Source organism: Brassica oleracea, chromosome C2 (assembly GCF_000695525.1).
Source record: "Brassica oleracea var. oleracea cultivar TO1000 chromosome C2, BOL, whole genome shotgun sequence".
NCBI classification, from domain to species: Eukaryota; Viridiplantae; Streptophyta; class Magnoliopsida; order Brassicales; family Brassicaceae; genus Brassica; species Brassica oleracea.
Genome location: NC_027749.1, coordinates 44,848,888 through 44,872,809, shown reverse-complemented (window position 1 = coordinate 44,872,809; position 23,922 = coordinate 44,848,888). Strand labels below are relative to the sequence as shown.

At 30.2% G+C, this 23,922-nt stretch overlaps 3 protein-coding genes and 1 pseudogene across 3 annotated transcripts; 3 read left to right on the top strand and 1 right to left on the bottom strand.

Annotated features, from left to right (window-relative positions):
- Window positions 1-555: 555 nt before the first annotated feature.
- LOC106327483 (cytochrome P450 71B3-like) lies at window positions 556-3,610 on the top strand. Its single transcript, XM_013765643.1, has 2 exons — window positions 556-1,548; window positions 2,775-3,610. Exons 1-2 carry the CDS (start codon window positions 643-645, stop codon window positions 3,381-3,383), a joined length of 1,515 nt encoding a protein of 504 aa, XP_013621097.1. The 5' UTR covers window positions 556-642; the 3' UTR covers window positions 3,384-3,610.
- A 1,007-nt stretch (window positions 3,611-4,617) lies between these two features.
- Window positions 4,618-7,027, top strand: LOC106327716 (cytochrome P450 71B23-like). Its single transcript, XM_013765950.1, has 2 exons — window positions 4,618-5,586; window positions 6,247-7,027. Exons 1-2 carry the CDS (start codon window positions 4,693-4,695, stop codon window positions 6,856-6,858), a joined length of 1,506 nt encoding a protein of 501 aa, XP_013621404.1. The 5' UTR covers window positions 4,618-4,692; the 3' UTR covers window positions 6,859-7,027.
- Window positions 7,028-7,276: 249 nt separating this feature from the next.
- Window positions 7,277-7,694, top strand: LOC106327717 (annotated as a pseudogene).
- A 13,173-nt stretch (window positions 7,695-20,867) lies between these two features.
- On the bottom strand, window positions 20,868-22,735 carry LOC106319557 (cytochrome P450 71B22-like). The gene is made up of 2 exons (XM_013757930.1): window positions 21,774-22,735; window positions 20,868-21,567 (listed from the first exon to the last, which is right to left on the bottom strand). The coding sequence occupies exons 1-2, from the start codon at window positions 22,659-22,661 to the stop codon at window positions 20,953-20,955; spliced, it is 1,503 nt and encodes a 500-aa protein (XP_013613384.1). The 5' UTR covers window positions 22,662-22,735; the 3' UTR covers window positions 20,868-20,952.
- Between the last annotated feature and the right edge of the window lie 1,187 nt (window positions 22,736-23,922).

The following is a 23,922-nucleotide window of genomic DNA, read 5'->3' as shown; positions in this document are numbered from 1 at the left end:
TCCGTCGGAAGATCCGTCGGAATTCGGTGTGTTTTCTTGTAGTGTCTGATTGATATAAGCTCCTGTGAGCTTTATTGAGGAAGATTAAATTAAACAAGGATAAAAGATGAATAATGAAATAGCTCACTGGAGAAGCTTTATTGTGCAAAGAAATTAAAGAAAAGGAAAGATTGAATTTAGAACTCCAAGAACAAAAAAAACTGTCAGTTAAAAATGAAAGTTTCTTTGTGGCAACCTTCAAAGATACATGTGAAAAAGTTCTTCACATGTCAATCATAGTTATACTAATCTAATCAAAAGAAACATGTGACACATATAGGCCTTATGATATGACATTGAGTCTGATAGCTTTGTCTTTGGTTTGCGTCTAATAATAATAGTTTTTTGAATGATCAAATTTATCTTGTATTCAAACAATTACTTGGTTGAAAAGCTTCAGGATAAGAAGTGCTCCAGTTGTTAGGCTAATGTTTCTTAACCTCTCAAAGCTTATCTTGGCAAACAGTAAACGGCATGTTAACTTTATATGTCTGGACCATAACTTATCTTGCCGTGTTTAAGTCTCTTTTAAATGTATGCTTGTTTTAATATCTTGTGCTACGTTTTTATAATCACCAAAAACAGAAAACAAAAACAAAAACAATGTCTACTGTTCTATATATCTTTGCGTTTCTGCTTCTTCCCGCTCTTTTCACGTTAATATTCGTGAAGAGAACCAAAGACTCGACACAAAATCTTCCTCCTAGCCCACCTCAGCTTCCTATCATCGGCAACCTACACCAGCTTCAAGGATTGTTTCACAGATGTCTTCATGATCTCTCCAAGAAACATGGACCCGTGTTGCTTCTTCATCTTGGCTCTCTCAAGATAGTTGTAATCTCATCGAGCGAAGCAGCTGAAGAAGCTCTCAAAACACATGATCTTGAGTGTTGCACAAGACCGAAGACTCACGCCACATCGACGTTCTCGCGTAACGGTAGAGACATTTGCTTTGCGCCATATGGTGAGGTTTGGAGACAGTTACGCAAGCTTTCTGTTCTAAACTTTTTCAGCGCGAAGAAGGTTCGATCTTTTAGGTACATCAGAGAGGAAGAGAATGACTTGTTGGTCACGAAACTGAAGGAGTTAGCTCAAAAGAAGTCTCCAGTGGATTTGAGCCAAGAAATTTACTGTGTAGCTGGAAGTATCATATTCAGATCTGCCTTTGCACAGCGTTTCTACGAGAACAAGCATGTTGATAAGGAAAAGATCAAAGAGTTCATGTTTGAGCTCCAGAAACTTGGGTCTATTAGTAGCTCAGATCTTTTCCCTGGTGGTTTGGGATGGTTTATGGACTTTATGTCAGGGAGACATAGGAGACTTCACAAACTTTTTGGTGAGGTTGATACTTTTCTGAATCATATAATTGATGATCACTTGAAGAACCCTGAAGAAAAAACAAATCAAGATCGCCCTGATATAGTTGACTCGCTCTTAAATACTATGCTTAAAGAAGAACAAGATGAATCTTTCAAGCTCACCATTGATCATCTTAAAGGAATCATCCAAGTAAGCCTAGAATCTAGCTATAGTTCACTATTATATCTTACAATAAGTTTTTTTTTTCTATCTATACTATTAAAATAGAAGTCATGATTTTTTTCATTTGTGATTTTTTTATTTGGACCATCCTTAGATAATTTATTGAATTTTACATAACTTAATTATAATATATTTGAATATCTTTATTTTTATTTGAAATACTAATAAATATCTTAAAGAAATGTATAACAAAATCTTTCAAATATCTTTTAGAATCCTTATAAAATATATTTTCGAAATTAGTTAATTAAAATTTTAATTATCACAAAAAATAATTAGAAACTAAATTTTAGTTTAGTTTTAATTGTAAAAAAAAATTATAAATTTTTTTAATAATATTTTAATAATAATAACAATTTTAAATTGATTTAATTTTCAAAAATAAATTTAAGAAGTATTTTAAGATGTTTTTAAAAAGAAATACTCATTTCTATTTCTTATTTAAAAATAAAAAATTTTATCGATTCAACACAAAAATATGACTTATTTCATATGTGATTTTTTTAATTTAGATAACTTAGAAGTCACACCTTTAAATGGTTTTACCATGTAATATAACTAATTTACACTTTCTTTCATAGGTGAAACATTTGATATTTATTCATATCGTATATATATAAGACTTTACTCTACTATTATTAACGTCTGTGTATTCCCCTGAATTAAAAAATAATTCATTTTATTATTTAAACAGCTATACTAAATTGGTTTAATTAATAACTATATATCAAATTATCTATTATGTAGGTTCAACTTAATTTAGTTTCTACATATGCTTCAAATTTAGAAATAAAACAAAAATTATCTAAATCAGTATTGTTACATGATAATATTTTTAAAATAAATTTTTTTACAAAAATAAAAATTTATAAATTTTATAATAATAATAATATACGCCACACAAGTATTATTATAAAATTAGATAATATATTACGCCAAAAAATTATATTAATTTATAATATATTTTACTGCATAATCTAAATATTTTAGTATTAAAAAAACTCGCACGGTAATGCGGGTCAATATCTAGTATTTATTTAAATTGAGGTTTTTAGATTAATATCGATAACAATATTTAATGAAATGAATCAAAACATGATTACGTGGCGTTAGGTTTGTTTTCATTGATGTAGAATTGGTAACAAATTTTGAATTAATATGTTCTTAACTATCTTGCGTCTTTCTTGACCTAGAATATATATCTTGCTGGAGTAGACACAAGTGCCATCACCATGATTTGGGCAATGGCAGAGCTCGTTAGAAACCCACGAGTGATGAAAAAAGCTCAAGAAGAGATCCGAACATGCATCAGAGTCAAACAAAATGAGAAAATCGATGAAGAAGATGTCGATAAGCTTCAGTACTTGAAGCTTGTGATCAAAGAAACGCTAAGACTGCACCCAGCAGCTCCTCTGTTACTCCCAAGAGAAACAATGAGCCAAATCAAGATTCAAGGCTACAACATTCCTCCAAAAACCTTTCTAGTGGTTAACACTTGGTCGATAGGACGAGATCCTAAACACTGGGAAGATCCAGAAGAGTTTATCCCTGAGAGGTTTATAGATTCTCCTGCGGATTATAAAGGACAAAGCTTTGAGATGTTACCATTTGGTTCTGGACGGAGGATGTGCCCTGGAATGGCTTCAGCGATTGCTACCATTGAGTTGGGACTCTTGAATTTGCTTTACTACTTTGATTGGGAATTGCCTGAGGAGGGGACAGTTGTGGACATGGAAGAAGATGGTAATATTACCGTTGTTAAGAAAGTTCCTCTTGAGCTTCTTCCAATTCTTCATCACTAAATGATGGCTCAACTTTGAAGTATACAAAAAAATGGAACATTATACCTTTTCAACAGTGGATAGAGTCAAAGAGAGTATTGATTTGTATCATATAGTATATGTTTTCTTATTAGAGATATGTTGGACCGAAAGATATGTATCTTACGGATTTAGACCGTGAAGCCCGTGAAACCCATGAACACCCTCAAGACTAAAAGAAAATACTTGAAAAAACAAGTTAATCTCAAGATATTCTTAGCATATTTACATTAAGTGTTTAAGAAAGTTAGCATTATCTAGTGGTAACATTAATTATGTTAATGTTACCACTATATATATATATATATGCATATTGTATTTTCTTATCAAACCCAACACAATAATATATATATATTTTATTCTATTTTACATTTTTACTTTCCCCTCGGTGTAATGTTTATTCATATTTAATAAGTACCTTTATTTAAGTTATAAATAAAGTTGGATGTAATAATCTTGGCATCTTGTTGATAAAACTGACAGTGTCTTTTTGTGTGTTGAATAATGAATTAGAGAGTTTACTTTTCAAATATTTTCTATTTCGGCGATCTTTTTGGAAAATATAATGGTGGAAATTTACTTTTGTCGTGAATAATGAAATGAACAATTTATTTATTTTATGGTTGTTAAAAAAAAAAGAAAAATTTATTTATTTTACATGACATACCAATAATTTTTTTTTGGATAAATCGGCTTGTTATTTTTTTGAAATACCACACTATTTTGCTTTTATGAAATACAAATAGTCTAATTTAATAGTAAATCTGAAAGTCAAGAGTCAAATTTGATCCAACGAGTTCACCTTCACTATCAGATACAGATCCCTTTTTTTCTGGAACTAAGTTAATCTTTGCACTATTTGCGAATCTCACGATATGTGGCGATCCGTGATTGGTTGATATTTTTTTTTTAATCTGAAAAAGAAAAAAAATAATACTTAAAAAAATTAAAATACACTTTTTCTAAGGACTCTTATTTGGGTAACACCGTTGCGGATGATCTCAGTGTCATCTAGAAGATTAATTTGCCCCAGATACATACATCAACCACTTCAAGAAAAAGACACTCTAGTTGAATTTTCTTTATGGGTCTCCATCATTATCCTTTGACTATTATATCGAAAACGACCCGTGAATTCAAAACAGCCGTGCAGTGATCATCCTCTTAAGTCTGAACTCTTAAATGCTTTCTTGATTCCAACGTTGAAAAGTCTAATTTAATCTATCTTTAAATCTAAATTCTTCTTCACTCGGAAAAAAAAACAGAACAGAGTAGCTAGCAAGAACACAAGATGTCTACTTTCATCTACTTCTTCTGGCTTTTGCTACTTCTCTTAGTAACAATAACCTTCACTAAAAGGTTCCAAACCTCAAAAATAAACCTTCCTCCGGGCCCACAAAAGCTTCCGATCATCGGGAACTTACACAACCTTGACGGGTTACTACACATATGTCTCCAAAAGCTCTCCAAAACCTACGGACCAGTGATGAAACTCCACTTCGGTTTTGTCCCTATTGTCATAGTCTCTTCAAACAAAGCAGCGGAAGAAGTTCTCAAAACCCATGACCTAGATTGTTGCAGCCGACCAGAAACCATAGCGACGAAGAAAATCTCTTACAACTTCAAAGACATCGGGTTCGCTCCTTACGGTGAAGAGTGGAGGGCGTTGAGGAAGCTCGCTGTGATCGAGTTATTCAGCTTGAAAAAGCTCAACTCTTTTAGGTATATAAGAGAAGAAGAGAATGACTTGCTGGTCAAGAAACTCTCTGAAGCTTCTCAAAAACAATCTCCTGTGAATCTGAAGAAAGCCCTTTTCACTTTAGTCGCTAGTATCATCTGTAGACTCGCCTTTGGTCAAAATCTTCACGAATCCGAGTTCATCGATGAAGATGGTATGGAGGAACTAGCGTCTAGGTCAGAGAAGCTTCAGGCCAAATTCGCTTTCTCTAATTTCTTCCCTGGAGGTTGGATTGTTGATAGAATCACCGGTCAAAGCAAGAGCTTAGAAGGACTCTTCTCAGAGCTCGATGATTTCTTTAACCAAGTGCTCGATGATCACTTAAAGCCAGGAAGAAGTGTGTTAGAGAGTCCAGATGTTGTGGATGTGATGATTGATATGATGAATAAACAAGGTGGAGATGGTTCTTTTAAGCTCACTACTGATCATATCAAAGGAATTATCTCTGTAAGCAATTTAATATAATATCTCTTTCAGTGATTTTGTTAACTTTCTTGCTTAATCTTGATTGTGTTTTCTAACTTAATTAATAGTTCTGGTTCCACTAGTATTCACATTTTGGATTCAACTGGTAGGTAGTTTTTGTGCGTGCTTGTGGGTTATACGTTATAATTGAAGAAGGTATCAAAATAATTGCGGATCATTAACCAATTTACACTAGTTTAATCCAAGTTTTAGAACTCTATAAGTGGATAAACACTCTGTAAGTTTTATTTGAATAACTATATGAAAATTCAACATTTGTAACATTAAGAAAATATATATGAAACAAACATTGTATATTAGAATAAGTTATACTATGGTATGTTTATAAATTTGTTTTCATAATGTCTTGTAGCTATATCATTATCATATACTGTGATAACAAGCTTATATTGAATGCATGGTAAGAGTCAGTTTGGTGACGAGTTAAGAAGTAGCAATCTGATTTTTAGTCATGTAAACTCCATTTCTACAACGTGTAATTAATATTTATCGTGAAAAATTATAGTTCATTAAATCTTCAAATATTATATGTAAGCAATTCTCTGAATTTTTATTTTGTGTTTTTTTTTTCCATAAATTTTCCCTTACATTATGGTCTTCATTCAACACTCTTGAATTTAGGATATATTTCTGGCCGGAGTAAACACAAGTGCGACGACCATACTTTGGGCAATGACCGAGCTAATGAGAAACCCAAGTGTGATGAAGAAAGTACAAGATGAGGTTAGGACGGTACTTGGTGAATCAAGACAGAGAATCACAGAAGAAGATCTTAACCAACTTAACTACTTCAAGCTTGTAATAAAAGAGACATTCAGATTACACCCGACAGCTCCACTTTTATTACCAAGAGAGACCATGTCACCAATCAAGGTCCGAGGCTACGACATTCCCAAAAAAACACAGATCATGATCAACGTTTACGCGATAGCACGCGATCCAAAACTTTGGGAGAATCCTGATGAGTTTAAACCTGAAAGATTTAGTGATATTTCTGTTGATTACAGAGGATTGAACTTTGAGCTTTTGCCGTTTGGCTCTGGTCGAAGGATTTGTCCAGGTATGACAATGGGCATCGCGATGGTCGAGTTAGGATTGTTGAATTTGCTTTACTTCTTTGATTGGGTATTGCCTGAAGGGACAACAGTGAAAGATATCGATATGGAAGAAGAAGGTGCGGTTATTATTAGCAAGAAAGCTCCTCTTGAACTTGTGCCAATTTGTCCCCGTTGAACAAATTGAAGAGAAAAACACATCTTAAAATATGAGAAAAAAATGCTTTTCTTTTCTCCATATTTTGTAGTGAAGTAATAATGTTATATTTCTAGAATCGTATGTTCTTAAATTTTATTTTGCAATGTGGCATGGGTATTATGTATATTGAATACCATTTATCAATAAATGCATGTAATGCAGGTTTGATGTGAAAATGATACATCTTGTTACATAATTACATGTAGCGCTAAAAAGTATTGGTCTAACCAAAAGATAATTTTATTCCCAACATATACACACTTTTTAGTTAGCGAATGTGATATGTAACTAAGTGATTGTCCTTTTAAAGCGCAGGCTGTGCTCTTGATTTTTAACACATTTTATTTTGTAAAATTATAGCCAAAATTTTATACTTTATGTAACATACAGCTGAAAATCGCCGCTCGTCTCTTCAGAGAGTTCGACGATTTGTTCAAGAGGAAAAATGAGTAGAGGAAGTGCAGCCGTTGCTAAGGGAAAGAAGAAGGGAGTTTCCTTCTCCATTGACTGCTCCAAGCCTGTCGATGACAAGATCATGGAGATTGCTTCCCTCGAGAAGTTCCTTCAGGAGAGGATTAAAGTCGGTGGCAAAGCCGGTGCCTCGGTGATTCTGTCACAATCACCCGTGAGAAGAACAAGATCAATGTCACTTCCGATGGCCAGTTCTCCAAGAGTTACCTCAAGTACTTGACAAAGAAGTACTTGTTAGAAGCACAATGTGGGGGATTGGCTCAGAGTGATTGCAGCCAACAAGGACCGTAACCTTTACGAGTTACTTCAACATCGCTGAGAACGAGGGCGAGGAAGAAGACTAGAAGATCTTTATACTCTTGTTTCCTGTTTCTGCTCGTTCGTTGTTGCTCAATACAATTTATCATCGCCCTTGTGTTCTTTATTGACACTTATTTTAGTTTTGTTGGAGTTAACTCTTGTTTCAGAGGATTGTTTAAGAAAAATATTTTGGTAATGATTCAAGAATCTGTTAATGAGGATTAAAAAAAAATGTAACAAATATTACACTATTTGTTTATGTAAACCAAGTATTTAATATCACAAAACAATTACTTTATAGGAAATTAAATTTCAGTTTTTGGTGGATAACCAATAATAATCTGCTCCCTTCTGGGTTACTTCCGCATTTATATACCAAAACATGATTTTGTGTTTTGGAGGGAAAAAAAAATGATTCTATTAAAATTTTAGTTTGACACTTTTCTATGGATCATTTAATACATTTAGAAAGCAAAGAACGAAAAATGTTTTAATAGAAAAAAATTATACGGTCAAAACACTATGATTTTATACTTCTCTTGAAACATAATACTGTAGAAAGGTGAACCTTAAAGAAAAGGAGGACAAGGATCTTGACGATTCTCCAAAACAAACTTACTGAGACAGTCCCTCCTTAGATACCTCAAATCCCGGCTTATAAAATTAATACCTCATGGATCGATAATGACTCAATTAGTGGTTTAAGCTGCAGTCTTAAAATCAAATGAATGCTCAGATCGATGCTTCATAGATCATTAGTTTTCGGAGGTCTAAAATATTGTTTTACTGATCTTATAGTCACCACATTATCTTTCTCCATGTTTCAGTTTCATTCAGTATGCGCGAATCACTTCCGATAGATAAAAGTATTTTGACGACATATATTCAAATCGATTATTTTAAACATTTCAACATACATTATCTAACTATTATATGGGCTTTCATAATATTTATCATATACCCTATCACAATATTTGGCAGCAATTTTGTATTAATATTTGGTTATATTTTTATCATTTCGTTTTCTTGCTAATTTTGCTAATTTTGATTTCTATGAAAGATAGAAGAATTATTATGTGAGTGTAACATTTTTTTTTATTTTTGTTGACGTTGGTTAGATGGAAGATGAAAAAGAAACAATAGCATAAATGGATATTGCATTTTGTGGATATTAAATATTTATTACTCCATCCGTTTCAAAATCTATATAAATAAAAGAGACTTTTTTCTCTTCTTGGGGCATTTACTTCCACGTGGCACACTTTCTTTAATTATACAAGCGACTTTCCCATTAGATTTTTATCGTGGACTGCAACTTCTGAGCTACTAAATATTGTGACTTTTACGAGGCCTACATATTTTAGGGTTTGTTTTATTCTCGCTGGTGGCGCTTTAGACACAGTTGTCGACGTTCGTATCTGATTCCGCCACGAGATTATATCCTCTCTAACTCTGTTTTGGTTGCATCCCCTGTTCCGAGAAAGATCTATCAAATCGAATTTGCTATCATGGCTACTGTTGCTTCATCTTCGTACGTATATGTTTATCGATCTCTTTGTTTTCTATTGTTTGTGTTATTGTATCTCGAATCGACCTTCGTTATCTCTCAGTGATGTAATTGGATTTGTTTAATATTGCGTAGATTTGTGTTTGAGAAAGTTCCCAAATGAAATTGAAACCTTTTTAAAGCAATGGACACAGTTGGTCGGAATTTGAAACTGTTGGAAGTAATGAACAAGTCTGATTAGGACCTTGGGTTATATAGTTTGGATTTGAAGCAGAGTATTCATTTAAATGGGGTCACTTACATCAACGCATACCTGTAATGCTGGCAGTCTTCTCTCTTGCCTTCATTGTATAGTCAACGTAAGTAAATTATTTATCTTTTAAGTCGTACACATAATTGTATTGCTGTACTTTTGATTGAAATGGTGATTTTTATAGGTCTTTAAACATTAGTGTGAGGAGTTAGAGGAAGAATCCCCAAGGTTTATTTTGTTGTAGTGGTATGTTACTTCTGCCACACCTCTTATACTATACTGTATTAAGAAAGTTTTTCTATTATTTGATGTTCAAATTTATTTATGGTGATGGCAATATGCATTACTTTATGGTGATTGCAGTATGCATTACTTGATGAGATGACTGATTTTGGGTACCTTCAGTATATGGAAGCAAGAAGCCTCAATGAATTCATCAAGACTGATGCATACGAATGGAAATTACACAGAGACCTCCTATAGCTGACACAAGTTCTTTCCTGAAGGAGAGAAGTGATATAGTACGAGAAGAACGATGGATAAAAGAAAGAAGCAAGCAGAAATGAAAGAAAGAAGGGAATCTCACGAGAAAAACGGTGTGTTTAGTGCCATGGTACTGAACGATGTCCAGTAGGGAAGATACTATATAGAAGAGATTGAGGAAGCTACTGACATATTAACGAGCAACAGAAAAGTAGGAAAAGACTGATACATGCCGGACTATAAAGGCACATTTGATCACGCCCCTCTTGCCATTAAAGTCTTAAGATCTGATGCTGCTCAAGAAAAGAAGCAATTTCAACACAAGGTGGAGGTTCTAAGTTTCATAAGACATCATCTTACGGTTCTTCGCCTTCGTGCATGTCCTTAATATAATATGGGTACTTGGTTTGTGAGTTAATGGAAAATGGGAGCTTAGAGGATAGACTATTTCTAAAAAAAACATTTACGTGACATACACAAAGCAACTACAGGTTTAGCTTATCCTGTCTCTTTTTTACTCATTTGGAGCGCAAGATTAGTCAATTGACTTATCATAGCTTTATGGTCATTGGATTCATTAATGGTTTTCTTTATTTTTGTCCGCATAAGATCTGAGAGTGTGTCAATGCTTCAGATTTTGACTTCTAATTATCCTTAATTCATTTGTTCAAAATCTCATAAGAAGTTAAAGAGGTATGTTCACTAAGGTTCAACAAATATGTTCTCAAGGTCTGGTTTATGATACAAAAAAATTTGAACCAGTTATCCAAGAGTTCACAGAGAAGGTCAAACTGGCAAAAATTTGTGGTTATATACATTTAGCTTATTGAAAAAGCAATCAATACGACATGAGTGAAGGCAAAGATTGTACAAGGAATGAAGTGGTGCTGAATTGAAATATTGCAAAGGTCTTGCATAAATTATTACATTTGCTTCTTGATCGTACCTATCAATGCGAATGGTTACATATGGTCACTTTTGACATCCTCTTTGTTTTTTTTGTGAACCTGTTCGAAGGCATATACACACGTAAATATGTTTTCATTGTATATATGATCATACAAACATTTGTTATTTATTAAACTGATCAATGTTTTAACATCACAGGATCCACGTGCTCTGGGAGCATAATATTAGAGAATTAAGAAAATGCAAGTAGTACCAGTGCATGTCTCGACCTCCGTGCAAATGATAAAAATTAATCCAGAGCGAATGCTAGAGGTTTGTCTTTTACTCCGACTCAATCTTCTTGCGAAGAATATGAAAATATGAACAGCACATTTTAGTGAATCTTTTTCTAAATTTTCTGATAATATTAATAGGATTAGATAACTTAATCCCATCTAATATACTATAGCTGAAAAAAAATCACGGTCAGTTCAATGAAAATCACAGTCTAACTAGGTGTTTTCCTGCACCATGTACAGTAAAATGTTTTTTAAATCTAACTTATATTTAAAAATAAATTTTATTAAATATTATAGATTTTACTATTTTCTTACTAATATTTAATATATATTTGATATATATTACTATTTATTTTAATTAAATATATTAAATAAATTTGTAAAAGTTGCATAATTACTCAAATATTTAACCTAAACAATATTATAAAATTTGTAGATATATAAGGCTAATGATCTTACGATTAGATATTTAAATTTTAAAAAAATTGTAGAAATTTTTGAAAACTTTAGTAATACAAATTGTATAAGTATACAAAATAATAGTATTTCGAAATTTGAAATGTTATATATGAATATATTTATTTTATAGATGATGTATGAGCTATTACCATATTTTAAAAAAAGTTTACCAAAATGAAATATCAATATTTAATGTAATATATGAATTATTACCATATTCTAATAAGTTTGCCAAAATATAAATCAACATTAAATGAAATTATCCATGTCATATTTTTCCGGAAGCCATGTCATCAATTTCAGTAGTCATGTCATATTTGTTTTGTGAAATTGATTGTAGAAAAGACATGTGGCAAAATCACTTCGCAAATATAGTCTAGGAGATTTGTTTGTTACAATCTATTATGTAATTTATGAAAACCCCTTTTCAAAAAAAAAAACTATTATGTAATTTGATGTTTTTGGCCCATTTAAATATTTTTTATTTACAAAGTTCTTTAATTTACTATTTGTGACCTGTAAAAGTTGGAAAATGTGGAATGTAAAAATAGTCGGCGGAGAAAATTATACTCTCTCTGTTTCATTATAAGTGTCGTTTTAGGTTTCGGCACACGGATTAAGGAAACAATTAATTTTGTACATTTCCTATAAAAAAATTCTATTACCTATACACCTAACCATATTTCAACCAATAGAAAAATAAATTTTGCATAAAATTAATAAATTTTGCATTGAAAATCGAAAATGACACTTATTTTGTAACGAAAAAAATTCTCTAAAACGACACTTAATATGAAACGGAGGGAGTATGTATTAACATCTATTTTTGTCATGTATTTTCTTTTTAAAAAGTTAAAACTCTTCAAAAATTAATTTCGTCGTGCTGTTATTCTCCTCTGAAAAACGAGAGTTAAGCAAACAATTTATATTTGAACAAAACAAAGTGAGGGATGAGACCTGTTAGAAACATAGCAAAATAATGCTCCAACAAATCACAGTCTACAAAGCAAATCAAATTTCATAATAAGTCGTCATAACAACAGAACCCCTTAGCTAGCTGCCACGAGAAAGACCTAGACAACATAAACTGATATACGTGCAGATTTGAAGATATGTTGATTTCATATAAAAATCTCTACAGACGTATTAACGTCGTACACATCAGTTTTCTTTAACACCTCTTTTAATAAAATTCATACCTCGAATAACTATTAGCTACAAACGCATCAAAATAATATATAGTGGATCCCTAATTTTTTCGCACCTGGACATGAATCAAAATTCAATTACTGCTCATAACACTAACACATCTCCATAAAGTAAAAACACCAAACACAAGAACTCAACCTCTCTTGAAAACAAAAGCCCAAATCAAAGTATCCCAAACTAAAGTCAAAACGGGTGATCAACACATAGCTTGCTCCATTAACAATTAGAAACAACTGCTCTATCTGTTTCCAAAGAAAGAAAAATATAAAGTAGGAACAGACGCCAATAGTCAAACCAAATTGTTAACAACCAACTGACTATTCATTATATATTTCCGAGTAGAAGCAATTTATTCAAACAATAGGAGCAATTTATTCAAAAGTCATTTTGATCTCGAACAAAATATATGAACCCGGCGCGCGCCGGAATACCACTAGTAATGTATATTCTAGAGTTTTCAAACACGTAAAATTTTGACAATAAATGCATTGTTTTCCGTGTTTAGATATTTTATATGATTTTTAACCAATCAAAGTTCAGAATATAATTAATCTCTTTGAAATTTACAATTTACCATTATTACATACATTGAAAGGTAAAATATGGATCTTTTAAAAACAATTTTTTTTTAAAACATGGATCATTCCGAAACCAAGGGAGTAATTAATTTGGTATAAAATAATAGTATAAAATGTAAAATAATTGCGAAATCTGTTAAAGTTATAATGAAGTGTCAGTTGAAAAATCTTTCTAAAAGCTAAGGTGTCATTTTTAGAAAAAGAAATGATAATTTTATTTATATACATACATTTTACTGATTAATCACATACAGCTCTACAAAAAGAAAAAGAACACTCCTAAAAATTAAAAAAAAAAAACCATCGTTTTCATAAGAAAAATTAAAGATTTTTTTTTGTAACTGAAAAATTGTTTCTAAAAGATCCTTATTTCACATTTTCAATAATAATGGCAAATTGTAAATTTTAAAGACAGTAATTGTATTTACTGAACTTTGATTGGTTAAAAAACAAAATTTAACGATTTTACAAAATGAATTTCCACATTGTCTTTTCAAAGTGTTATCTTGTACAAGTTATTAAAATTATAAACACGATTTCGTGTTTGTTTTTTCTATCTGGGTAACAACAATAGCTAACAAACACCAGCCACATTTTATTTTTTTGTTTTGGTGTAAATGTTAAATACCCGCCACGTTTTTCTTTCAAAGTTTATCCCGTATTGGGGATTGGACTTATTTTGGTGAATAACCAATAGTGGGCGCACAATCACCAAGAAGTTCATTTGTAAAAGAGACGAGAAGAAAACTTTAAAAGAGACGAGAAGAAAACTTTATAGCAAAGACAAAGAAAATACTCCCTCAGTTTTTAAATATAAGTAGTTTTAGCAAAAAAAGTTTATTTCACGATATAAATAGTTTACATATTTCAATGCATCTTTTTCATTTATTGGATATTATATGACCAATGAAATAATGTTAGATTTTTATTAATTGGTTGAATTAATTGGTTAAATGATATATTTTTTTAAATAATAATTTTTTAAATATTCGTGCTTTTAAGCAAGACTACTTATAATTAGAAACGGAGAGAATAGAAAAGAGACATGTACGGTTTGACCCCAAAAAAGACGAGAGACATGTAAGAAGATGTTATCCATCAGACTATTGTGAGATAGTCTATAGAGATTCATCGAATCTCCTATTTAAGGGGAATGGGCTCTCACGCATATGAGGATGCTATGAGTCTCTAGTTTGCTACGAGATAACAAGTTTTCAGCTTTTAGATTTTTGAGTTTTGAGTTAATTCATAAACACTATGGTTTGAAGGTTTTTGCATTTGGAGTTAATTCATAAACACTATGCTTTGAACGTTTTTGAGTTTGGAGTTAATTCATAAACACTATGCTACGAGATAACAAGATTTTAGCATTGCAAAAAATATTTTTGTAACATTTTTTCAAAAAAATAAAATAATATTAACGTTAATTATAATTGATAGCCAAGTTTGAGAAATTCTTGGGTTCACCCTAGGAGGTGAGTATTTGATATTTGATATCTTTTTAAAAATGAACAAAATTGAATTTCCAAATAAGATTAAATTTTTAAAATAAAACAATAAAATACATAAAAAAAATTAAAAAAAAATATTGTTAAACCATTAGCAAAATACTAAATCTTATACCCTAAATCCTAAACTCCAAACCCTAAATTATAAATCTTAAATTTTGGATAAACCGTAAACCATTGGAAAATTTTAAACCCTAAATCATACATTAAAAACTAAATCTTAATAACACTAAACCCTAAACCCTAATCACTAAACCCTAAACTCTTGGATAAACCCTGAATCCTTGGATAAATCATAAACTCTAAATCAAAATTATTTAAAATTAAACCCTAGAGTTTATGATTTATCCAAGGGTTTAGGGTTTAGTGATTAGGATTTAGGGTTTAGTGTTATTAAAATTTCGTTTTTAATGTATGATTTAGGGTTTAAGATTTTTCAACGGTTTAGAGTTTATCCAAAGTTTAAGATTTAACGTTTAGGGTTTAGGGTTTAATATTTAGGGTATATGGTTTAGTATTTTGCTGAAGACTTAACAATATTAATTTATTTATTTTTTGTAACTATTTTTATGTATTTTTATTATTTTATTTTAAAAATATAATCTAATTTGGATATTTAATTTGATTTTCTTTTTAAAAAAATATCAGATATCAAATACTCAAACACTATTGGTTGGTGAATCTAGAGGTTCAGCCTAGGGGTGAACCCAAGAATTTCTCGCCAAGTTTTATATGTGCGTTCAAAGTTGTCTTAAGAACGCCGTATAAAACAAAACAAGTAATATTTTGGCTAAATAATTTAGAAAATACGGCTTGATTGAAATGTGAAACATTTAAACTGTCAAATTGTCAATGATTGATGAAATAGGTTATATAGTTAAATCATAACAATAATAGTATTACTTGAAAGAAGATTTATTGAAAGGTGTTTTTTCTAAAGGTTATTCAAATCAAATTAAACAGACAAACAGATTACTAAGTTCTACTGTTTAGCCACAAATCGCCACAAAAAATAATAATTCGTTGAATATGGACTTGTGGCAATCGAATCTATTTGTTGATGTACTTTTACGACTTATATTCGAAAGAGTAGACTTTACTTATATTCAATGTACAACACGTGACTTGTTTATATATGATCCTTCATTACTCTTTTGTTGTGTTTACTCCTTTGTAGTGGTGGTGAATCATTGATTTTTTTATCCCAAAATCTAGTTATCTTTTGTTGTTATGATGCTAGTCTATGGCTACTTCTTGAATATTTAAAACAATTATTTTCTGAGCATTTTATAATTTAATGTAATTAGTCCTCGACACATTTATCCGAAACCGATAAACCAAATCACACCAAACCGAAAAACGAAGTTCGGTTCAAGTATGGACCATGTCAGTTATTTAATGGATCCTATATCTGTAGAATCTAAAAACCAAAATCGAACTGAAACCAAACCAAGAACCAAATAGGTATCCGAATTTCTATAATATAGTTTTAAATAACTTAAAAATATTATTTATAGGTCAAAATACCCAACAATCGAATTACTAGAATAATTTTTATCAAAAATATTTAAATTATCTGAATTATTCAAGTTTTTATCTGAAAACCCGAGATATTTAATCTGAAAACCTCCGTTTATCACTTTTTAACCCAAATTAACCAAAAAGCGAAACCAAATGAGATCCTAAATTACCTTGGAAATAAGCCGGATCTCAACTTTGCTACCCAAACCAAACCAAAACCAAAATAACCGAATTAAACTTTCTGAATACTCGAATGGATCATAAACCTTTAGAACCGAAGAACCTAAAAAACCAAAAAATCGAACCGGAAACGAACTGAGAATCGAATCCCCATGGCTATGTGCAATTGTTGTATTTTGTATCTTCAATTCATGTTTTCTTCAGTTTTTACGAAAAGTTCTTATTTTTCTTTGTAAATTAAAGATATGTTCTCCTACCTAAAAAGTAAAAATGTATAATACATAATATATCGTAAATCCTAATACAAGCGGAGATAGTTAATATAATTAATTAAAAAACCAGATTTGAACATGTTAATATGTTTTCTTAACATTATAATCATTTAAAAATTATAACCACAACCACATTTGTGGTCACATACAATTATTTAAAATTTCTACAAATTGCTACGATTTAGGTCTGGGGCAAAAACTTCAACAAGAAGTGCCATAGATTTTGCAGATAATATATGTCCACAATCTATTCTGAAGCTTATTCTACCTCTCTATCTTCGAAATACATTTTGTAGTTAAATAAAATGGATATCCACAAGTAAGACTGTGGATATGAAAGCCACGAATCTTGTGGGCGATTTTTGCGGAAATATATATCTACAATTTATTTTATAGTTATTGTAGCTACTTTTTTCGAATAGCCACAAAGGGTATTTTGTAAACGTCCCAAATTATCGTTTTTGTAAGTTGTGGCTAATTTTGAGGACATTTTGTGATTAGTTTATACTGTCGACGAAAGGTTTGTCGCTAAGTCGTGGCTAAAAACAAATTTTCTTGTAATGATTATGTATCTTTTCTTTCTTTATCAACAAAAATATAGTATTCAAACAAAAAATGGTTTCAAGTAGGCATGGACATATAAACTAAGAATTTAAAAGTCAACCTAAACCGAAATAAAAAAAATTTAAAAAATTTAAAACCAACCAAAGTTCAAATAATTGAGCAGTTCATATATTCTAGAACCAAACCAAAAATCAAATAAGTACAATTTATATATCTAAAAATATTAATTATTTCAATTTTAAAAATACCAAATATTTTAAAATATTACTTATAAATTGAAATATTAAAAAAATTATCTAAATAGTTTTTATCTGAAATATTTAAGAAATTCAAATTACCTGAAAGAACCAAATGACCTAAATATGTATTATTCAAAATATTTAAAGTTATTCGAATACCCAATATTTAATCTTAAAACTGTAAATAGTTTTTATCTTGAATTATAAAAAATTAACCAAAAAAAGAACCGAACCATAACCGAATCTAAACCAAAATTTAATTAGATATCAGTTAGTTTTTATAATTGTTATCCAAACCAAACCAAAACCATAAAGAATTAAAACGAATTTCATTAAAAAAATTAATGGAATGGAATCGAAAACTGAATGCCAATATTTCTAGTCTCGGATTTCAGAACATGCAACTTAATTTCTTGTAGTGAACACGAAACGGCGGCTTAAAATCTTCGAATAGTCACCACTCGAAGAAAAATCATCCTCTCATTTATGGCTTGTTGTCAAAATGGCTATGATGATTTTAATGCAAGCAGAGCCGTACCAAGCACCAACATGTCCCTCCAATTATTATTATTATTGTTATTTTTTGTCCCTCCAATTATTCAAAAACTGTGCTATCAAGAATCGTTCAAAATCATGAAATTATTCGTCAACTATACGCATTTATGTCTTCTACAATTAACACACACACACACACATATATATATGTATTTACTGGTGTCTTAACAAAATTAATTGGATGATGTGATATATAGTTGAAAAACGTTTTTAGGATTCAACTACGAGTGTGATTGGTATTGATGAGAGTAATTGAGCATAATAAATAAAGAGGAACTGAGAGTAACAGTAAATAGAATAAAATAATAGTTGAATACAACGCAACACATTTTCTTCACCTGAACCAAGAGGGAAAAAATAATCACTTTTACTCTATTTAAATAGTAACCAGCAGAAAAGTAAGTGAAAAGTTTTAACCTGATTGGTCGAATATTGGCTGAAAAGAGAATAAATATGTTTTCCACCAAATATATATCGCCATTTGTGACGTTCAATCAAAGCCTATAATTTTCAAAATTTTAATGATCTAATTTATATTTTAAAAACATATTTATCACAGCAATTTTCCATTTATATCTTCTCTAATTTTGCTCACATTTGTGTATAATTGCATAAATTTTCTCTAAACACTTACAAAAACCAATATATTAGAATAAATTTATTTGATATAGCATTATGGTAAAAAAATCATGTTACTAGAATAATATTCAAATTACTTAATTATTTTTCGATGATTCAAATAGTTTTTTTTCATTTGTACATGATTTTTATATAGATACTATGTTTATAAACATAATATATATATAAAAAGATTAAAATTTGACCAATATGTCAGATGAATAATAAATTAATTGAATAAAAACTATTAAAGAAAATCATTGAACTAGATACATTTTTATAAATTAACTAAAAATATTTAAATTAATTTACTATATTAATTGTAATTATTTTTCATGTTTACTCTATTGGTTATAAAGTGAAGTCACTTTTAAAAAGTGATAAACGTAAAAATTGATGATATTATATATTATAAAAATAACAAAAAAACACGTTCTAAAGTTATAGAACTTAAACAAATCGTATACATGTACATGTGAAACATGAAATCGTAGTCACTAATTATTATCCATCTTGTGTCAACTAGTTATCTCGAGGCCCTGGCCCGCCTATTAAATTTGGTGCACAGACAGTAGTGTCTCTGCGTGTTTGTGGCTCAAAATCTACAAAATGAGTTGCTTCAAAGATTGGATAAGGTTTTAATTTTAATCAAGACCTAGATCTCGATCCGCGCAACTGCGCAGTTTTTTATTTTTATTTATTTTTATATAAACATTTTGCTTTCAATTTTAAATTGGTATATATTATAATATATATGTGTCTATTAATTTTTAAAACATAATAAGGATATGGTATATTTTTTCATTGAATAAATTGTTTCAAACTTTCACATGTATTTGTATCTTCTTCTATATATATATATATATTTTCAGATTATTATTTCATTATTAAAATTGTAATTATATATATAGATCAGTAAAATATTGTTTTATTGTCATATTTAAAATTATTGTAACATTTCACAAATTTAGAAAGTTTTTACAAAATTAAACTTTCCGCTTCATATGTTTATATTATCGAATAAATAATTAAACATTTAGTTTTTGTTTAATTTTTAAAATAAACTATATAGTTAGTTTTTTTCATTGGTTTAAGGTAGAAAAGATTAATCATTGTTAGATAATATGATTTTTGTTATTTAAAAAAATATTTATAATTTTAAAATTTAACATAGACAAATATTTAAATAATTAACATATGGAGGTATAGTATTACAACATTAAATTATATGAAGATGTATTTTTGTGTTTTCTATGAAAAAATTGTAAACCTCAAGAAAATTAATTGACTTTATTGAATTATTATTGGTTAAATTATTGAAAATTGAAAATTACAGAAAAAGATACATTTATTATGGTAGTTTAATGTGTTTTCTTAATATGTGTGAAAATATTAAAAAGTCTATCTTTGTAGAACGGAAGGAGTATCTATTTAATTTATACTATCTATAAATCCAATGGATCATTTATTCTTTAAATCCAATTATTGATAGCCCAATAAAAATTTCTGATAGGCTTAAAATTTAAATGATAAGATTAGAGATTAAATGTAACATGACTTTCTAGGAATATGTTCATTATGTCCATTTTTAAAAAAATCATACATGAATCAAGGTTGTGACTTATGTTTTAATATATAATATCATTTAATGGACATCTCCGGTCATGAGATTTTGGAACTATAGACAATTTAGTAAGTCTAAAGAAAACCAGCAGCTGAAAATAATGGAATGTAATATTTTGAAATTTAAGAAATTTCATCAAAATTTTCTATTGAAAACTATCAGCTGAAAAGGTCCAATTTTGTATACACATATCACATATGTATATGCATGCTACGATAAACCACGTTTATGGGAGTTGGATTTTTCAATTACTTTCTAATGTTTTTGTGCGAATTGAGGTAGCATAGCAATAGAACCATCTCTGGATTAAACAGATTATGCGTGTCCAAAGATGTAAAAGGGGTTTTAAAATTAAACTTATTTTATTATTTTTACTTTATTTATGAAAAATATGAAACATAATTCTACCAATTACAACTCATGAAAATAAAACAAAATCGAACCAACTGCAAGAGACCGATGCACACAAATTTTGATATTATGAATTTATTATTATATCGTTTACTTTTTTACAAAAGTATACATCGTTTACGTTTTTCACCACTTCACCATTTATGTGAAGTTGGAATTAGCTCAAGAGGAATTTTCTTGGCGATGACGAAAGCTCCAGCTTCTTCCATGTCTATGTCTTCAATGGTCATTCCATCAGGCAAACTCCAATCAAAGAAGTAGAGAACATTAAGTAAACCTAGTTCGACGATAGTTATCCCCGTGGCCATCCCTGGACAAATCCTGCGACCAGCACCAAATGGCAACAACTCGTAATGTTGACCCTTATATTCCACACGGCTATCGATAAACCTCTCGGGGATGAAATCATTAGGGTTTTCCCAACAGTTAGGATCACGCCCTATTGCGTAAGTGTTGATCTCGATCATTGTGTTTTTGGGAATGTTGTAGCCTTGTATCTTGATATCAGACATGGTCTCTCTTGGGAGTAAGAGAGGAGCTGGTGGGTGTAATCTAAATGTTTCTTGGATCACAAGTTTCAAGTAGTGAACCTTCTCTAGATCTTGTTCAGTGATTTTTTCTTTGTTGTCACCAAGGGTTACTCGGATCTCTTGTTGGAGTTTCTTCATCACCTTTGGGTGTCTGATTAGTTCTGTCATGGCCCATATCATGGTGATGGCTCCTGCGTTCACTCCCGCTAGAAATACATCCTGATCATAAAACAAACACATAGTTAATTATCATTTCAAATTATACACATACCAATTGGTTATAGTAACCGTCATTATCTCATCAAAAAGTATTAATATTCTACTAGTAAATTTCAGAGAAATTCATGGTGAGAGAGAGAATACGTAGAATGTTTAAAGATACTTAAAATAAATAAATAGAAAAGTGAAATATTGTTTTTACTCACCGACATAACTCCTTTTAGATGATCGTAGGTGACTTTACACGAACCGAGTTTGCTTTCTTTATTGATCATATCCAACATGACACTAATGATGTCTGAATGGTCTTCAGGTTGTCCGGGCTTCAAATGATCATCGATCACATGTTGAAAGAAGTTACTAAGTCTGGCAAAGGCTTTGTGCAACTCCGAATGTTGGCCAGAGATCCGGTCTATAACCCACCCAAGACCCGCGGGGAAGAAGTCAGTGAACGCGAATGAGCCAAGATTGGTCTCAGATTCTAGCACAAGCTCTTCAACTTTGTCCATATCAACAAAATCGCACTCGTGGAAGTTCTGTCCAAAAGCGAGTCTACATATGATACTCGCGGTAAGAGAGAAAAGAGCTTTTCTCAAATCCACCAGAGTTTGTGTCTCAGCAGATTCCGAGATTCTCTTGACGAGCAATTCACTCTCTTCTTCTCTGATATACCGGAATGCTTTTAGTTTCTTCGAGCTAAAGAGCTCGAGCATTGCAAGCTTCCTCATCTCTCTCCAATCATCACCGTACTGAGCAAATCCAATGTCTTTGTAGTTGTAAGAGAACAATTTGGTCGCAGATAGCTTTGGTCGAGTACAAGTCTCGAGATCATGAGTCTTGAGAACTTCTTCAGCTGCTTCTCTTGTGGAAAAGACAACCACAGGGACAACACCGAATCGAAGAAACATCACGGGTCCATAATTTTGAGAGAGTTTATGGAACGATCTGTGGAGAGATTTGCCAAGTTGATGCAAGTTTCCGATGAGGGGAAGACCTATAGGTCCTGGTGGAAGCTTCCCTTTAGAAGGTGAGAGCTGTTTCAAGAAGATTAAAAGGAGAGGTAAGAGTAAGATGAAATACAGAAAGATAGACATTTCTTGATTTGTTCTCTCTTTTTTTCGTAGGTTCTCGTTTATGTTTTGGAGTGAAGAGCAATGAGTTGCGGACGATGTGTAATAAATAGACAACAAAGTATAGCTAACTAGCAAGTGGTAAAGTTTTGACTAAATCAAAGTCGTGCATTTATTGAATTAGAAAAGTTGAGTAATGGCGACTCACTCTATGTCTATGGCACGTGGTCGATGGGATGAACCTCAATGTTTATTTCTCTATGACTAATCTAAAATTCTTAAAGCATCTCCATTTGTCATTCATTGATAGTTTAATGTAGTTTAGTTATATTATTAAATTCTAAACTATTCAAATGATTTAAAAAAATCATATGTCATTATATATTTCATACGCGTTTTAGAGTTTTCATAAAATTTAATCTCTTTATTTTTGGTTTTCTTTTTATTATTTTTATTTGTTTAATTATAAAGTATTTTTTTAGAGCATTTGTATTGCAACGTTTTATTTTCTTCTAAAATGAGTAATTCTGTAAAGGAGTTGAATTAATTCAATCTTATTTTATATTGAAATGAAAATTAAGTAATGACCAAAAAAATAAAAACATTGTTTTATTATGAGATAAACTTATTTTCTACTCCAGAAAAATAAAATTAAATTAAAGAAATTTATATTTCAAAATTATATTTTAGAATAAAATATAAAATAGGGTTGGAGATACTGTTTGATTGATACCATTAATCCAATACTGACTTCATAGAATAACAAAAAAAAACATAATTCACAATCTAACTAATAACATAATCTCAAATAAACTAATTTAGAAATATATAATTTTTGTTTAAATCATTAAATTGTTTATTAATTGATCTTAATTAAAAATATAGTTATAACTTATAAAAATGAATTAAATTAAGAATACGACTCGTAAGGATTTCAATTAGACTGTTAGTTTAAGTATATATATATAGAAATTTATTGAAAGTTATAAAATATAGAATATGTGAATATTATTTTAATGTTTCATTTAGTGACCAAAATTTGTATTAGTAATGAAAGCAAAATAAATATGACATCGAAGATAATGGAATATGAATCTTAAAAAGAACAAGAATAATATGTTAAAAGTTAATTACTAAAAATATTTGTAATAAATTAATATAGATATATTTAAATAAAGGTTATATTGTTATTGTGGGATAAAAAGAATTAATAGTTTAGAGAAAACAGAGTTATGTTTTAGAAATCATGTTAGTTAGCAGGAGCTTTAGAAAATATAACATGAAA

What these genes read in the sequence shown, in the direction of transcription:
- LOC106327483 (XM_013765643.1), top strand. Translation starts at nt 643, where the DNA reads ATGTCTACTGTTCTATATATCTTTGCGTTTCTGCTTCTTCCCGCTCTT. An exon ending in ATCTTAAAGGAATCATCCAA is followed by an intron (nt 1,549 to 2,774) that starts GTAAGCCTAGAA and finishes TTCTTGACCTAG; the next exon opens with AATATATATCTTGCTGGAGT.
- LOC106327716 (XM_013765950.1), top strand. Translation starts at nt 4,693, where the DNA reads ATGTCTACTTTCATCTACTTCTTCTGGCTTTTGCTACTTCTCTTAGTA. An exon ending in ATATCAAAGGAATTATCTCT is followed by an intron (nt 5,587 to 6,246) that starts GTAAGCAATTTA and finishes TCTTGAATTTAG; the next exon opens with GATATATTTCTGGCCGGAGT.
- LOC106319557 (XM_013757930.1), bottom strand. Translation starts at nt 22,661, where the DNA reads ATGTCTATCTTTCTGTATTTCATCTTACTCTTACCTCTCCTTTTAATC. An exon ending in ATCTAAAAGGAGTTATGTCG is followed by an intron (nt 21,568 to 21,773) that starts GTGAGTAAAAAC and finishes TTTTATGATCAG; the next exon opens with GATGTATTTCTAGCGGGAGT.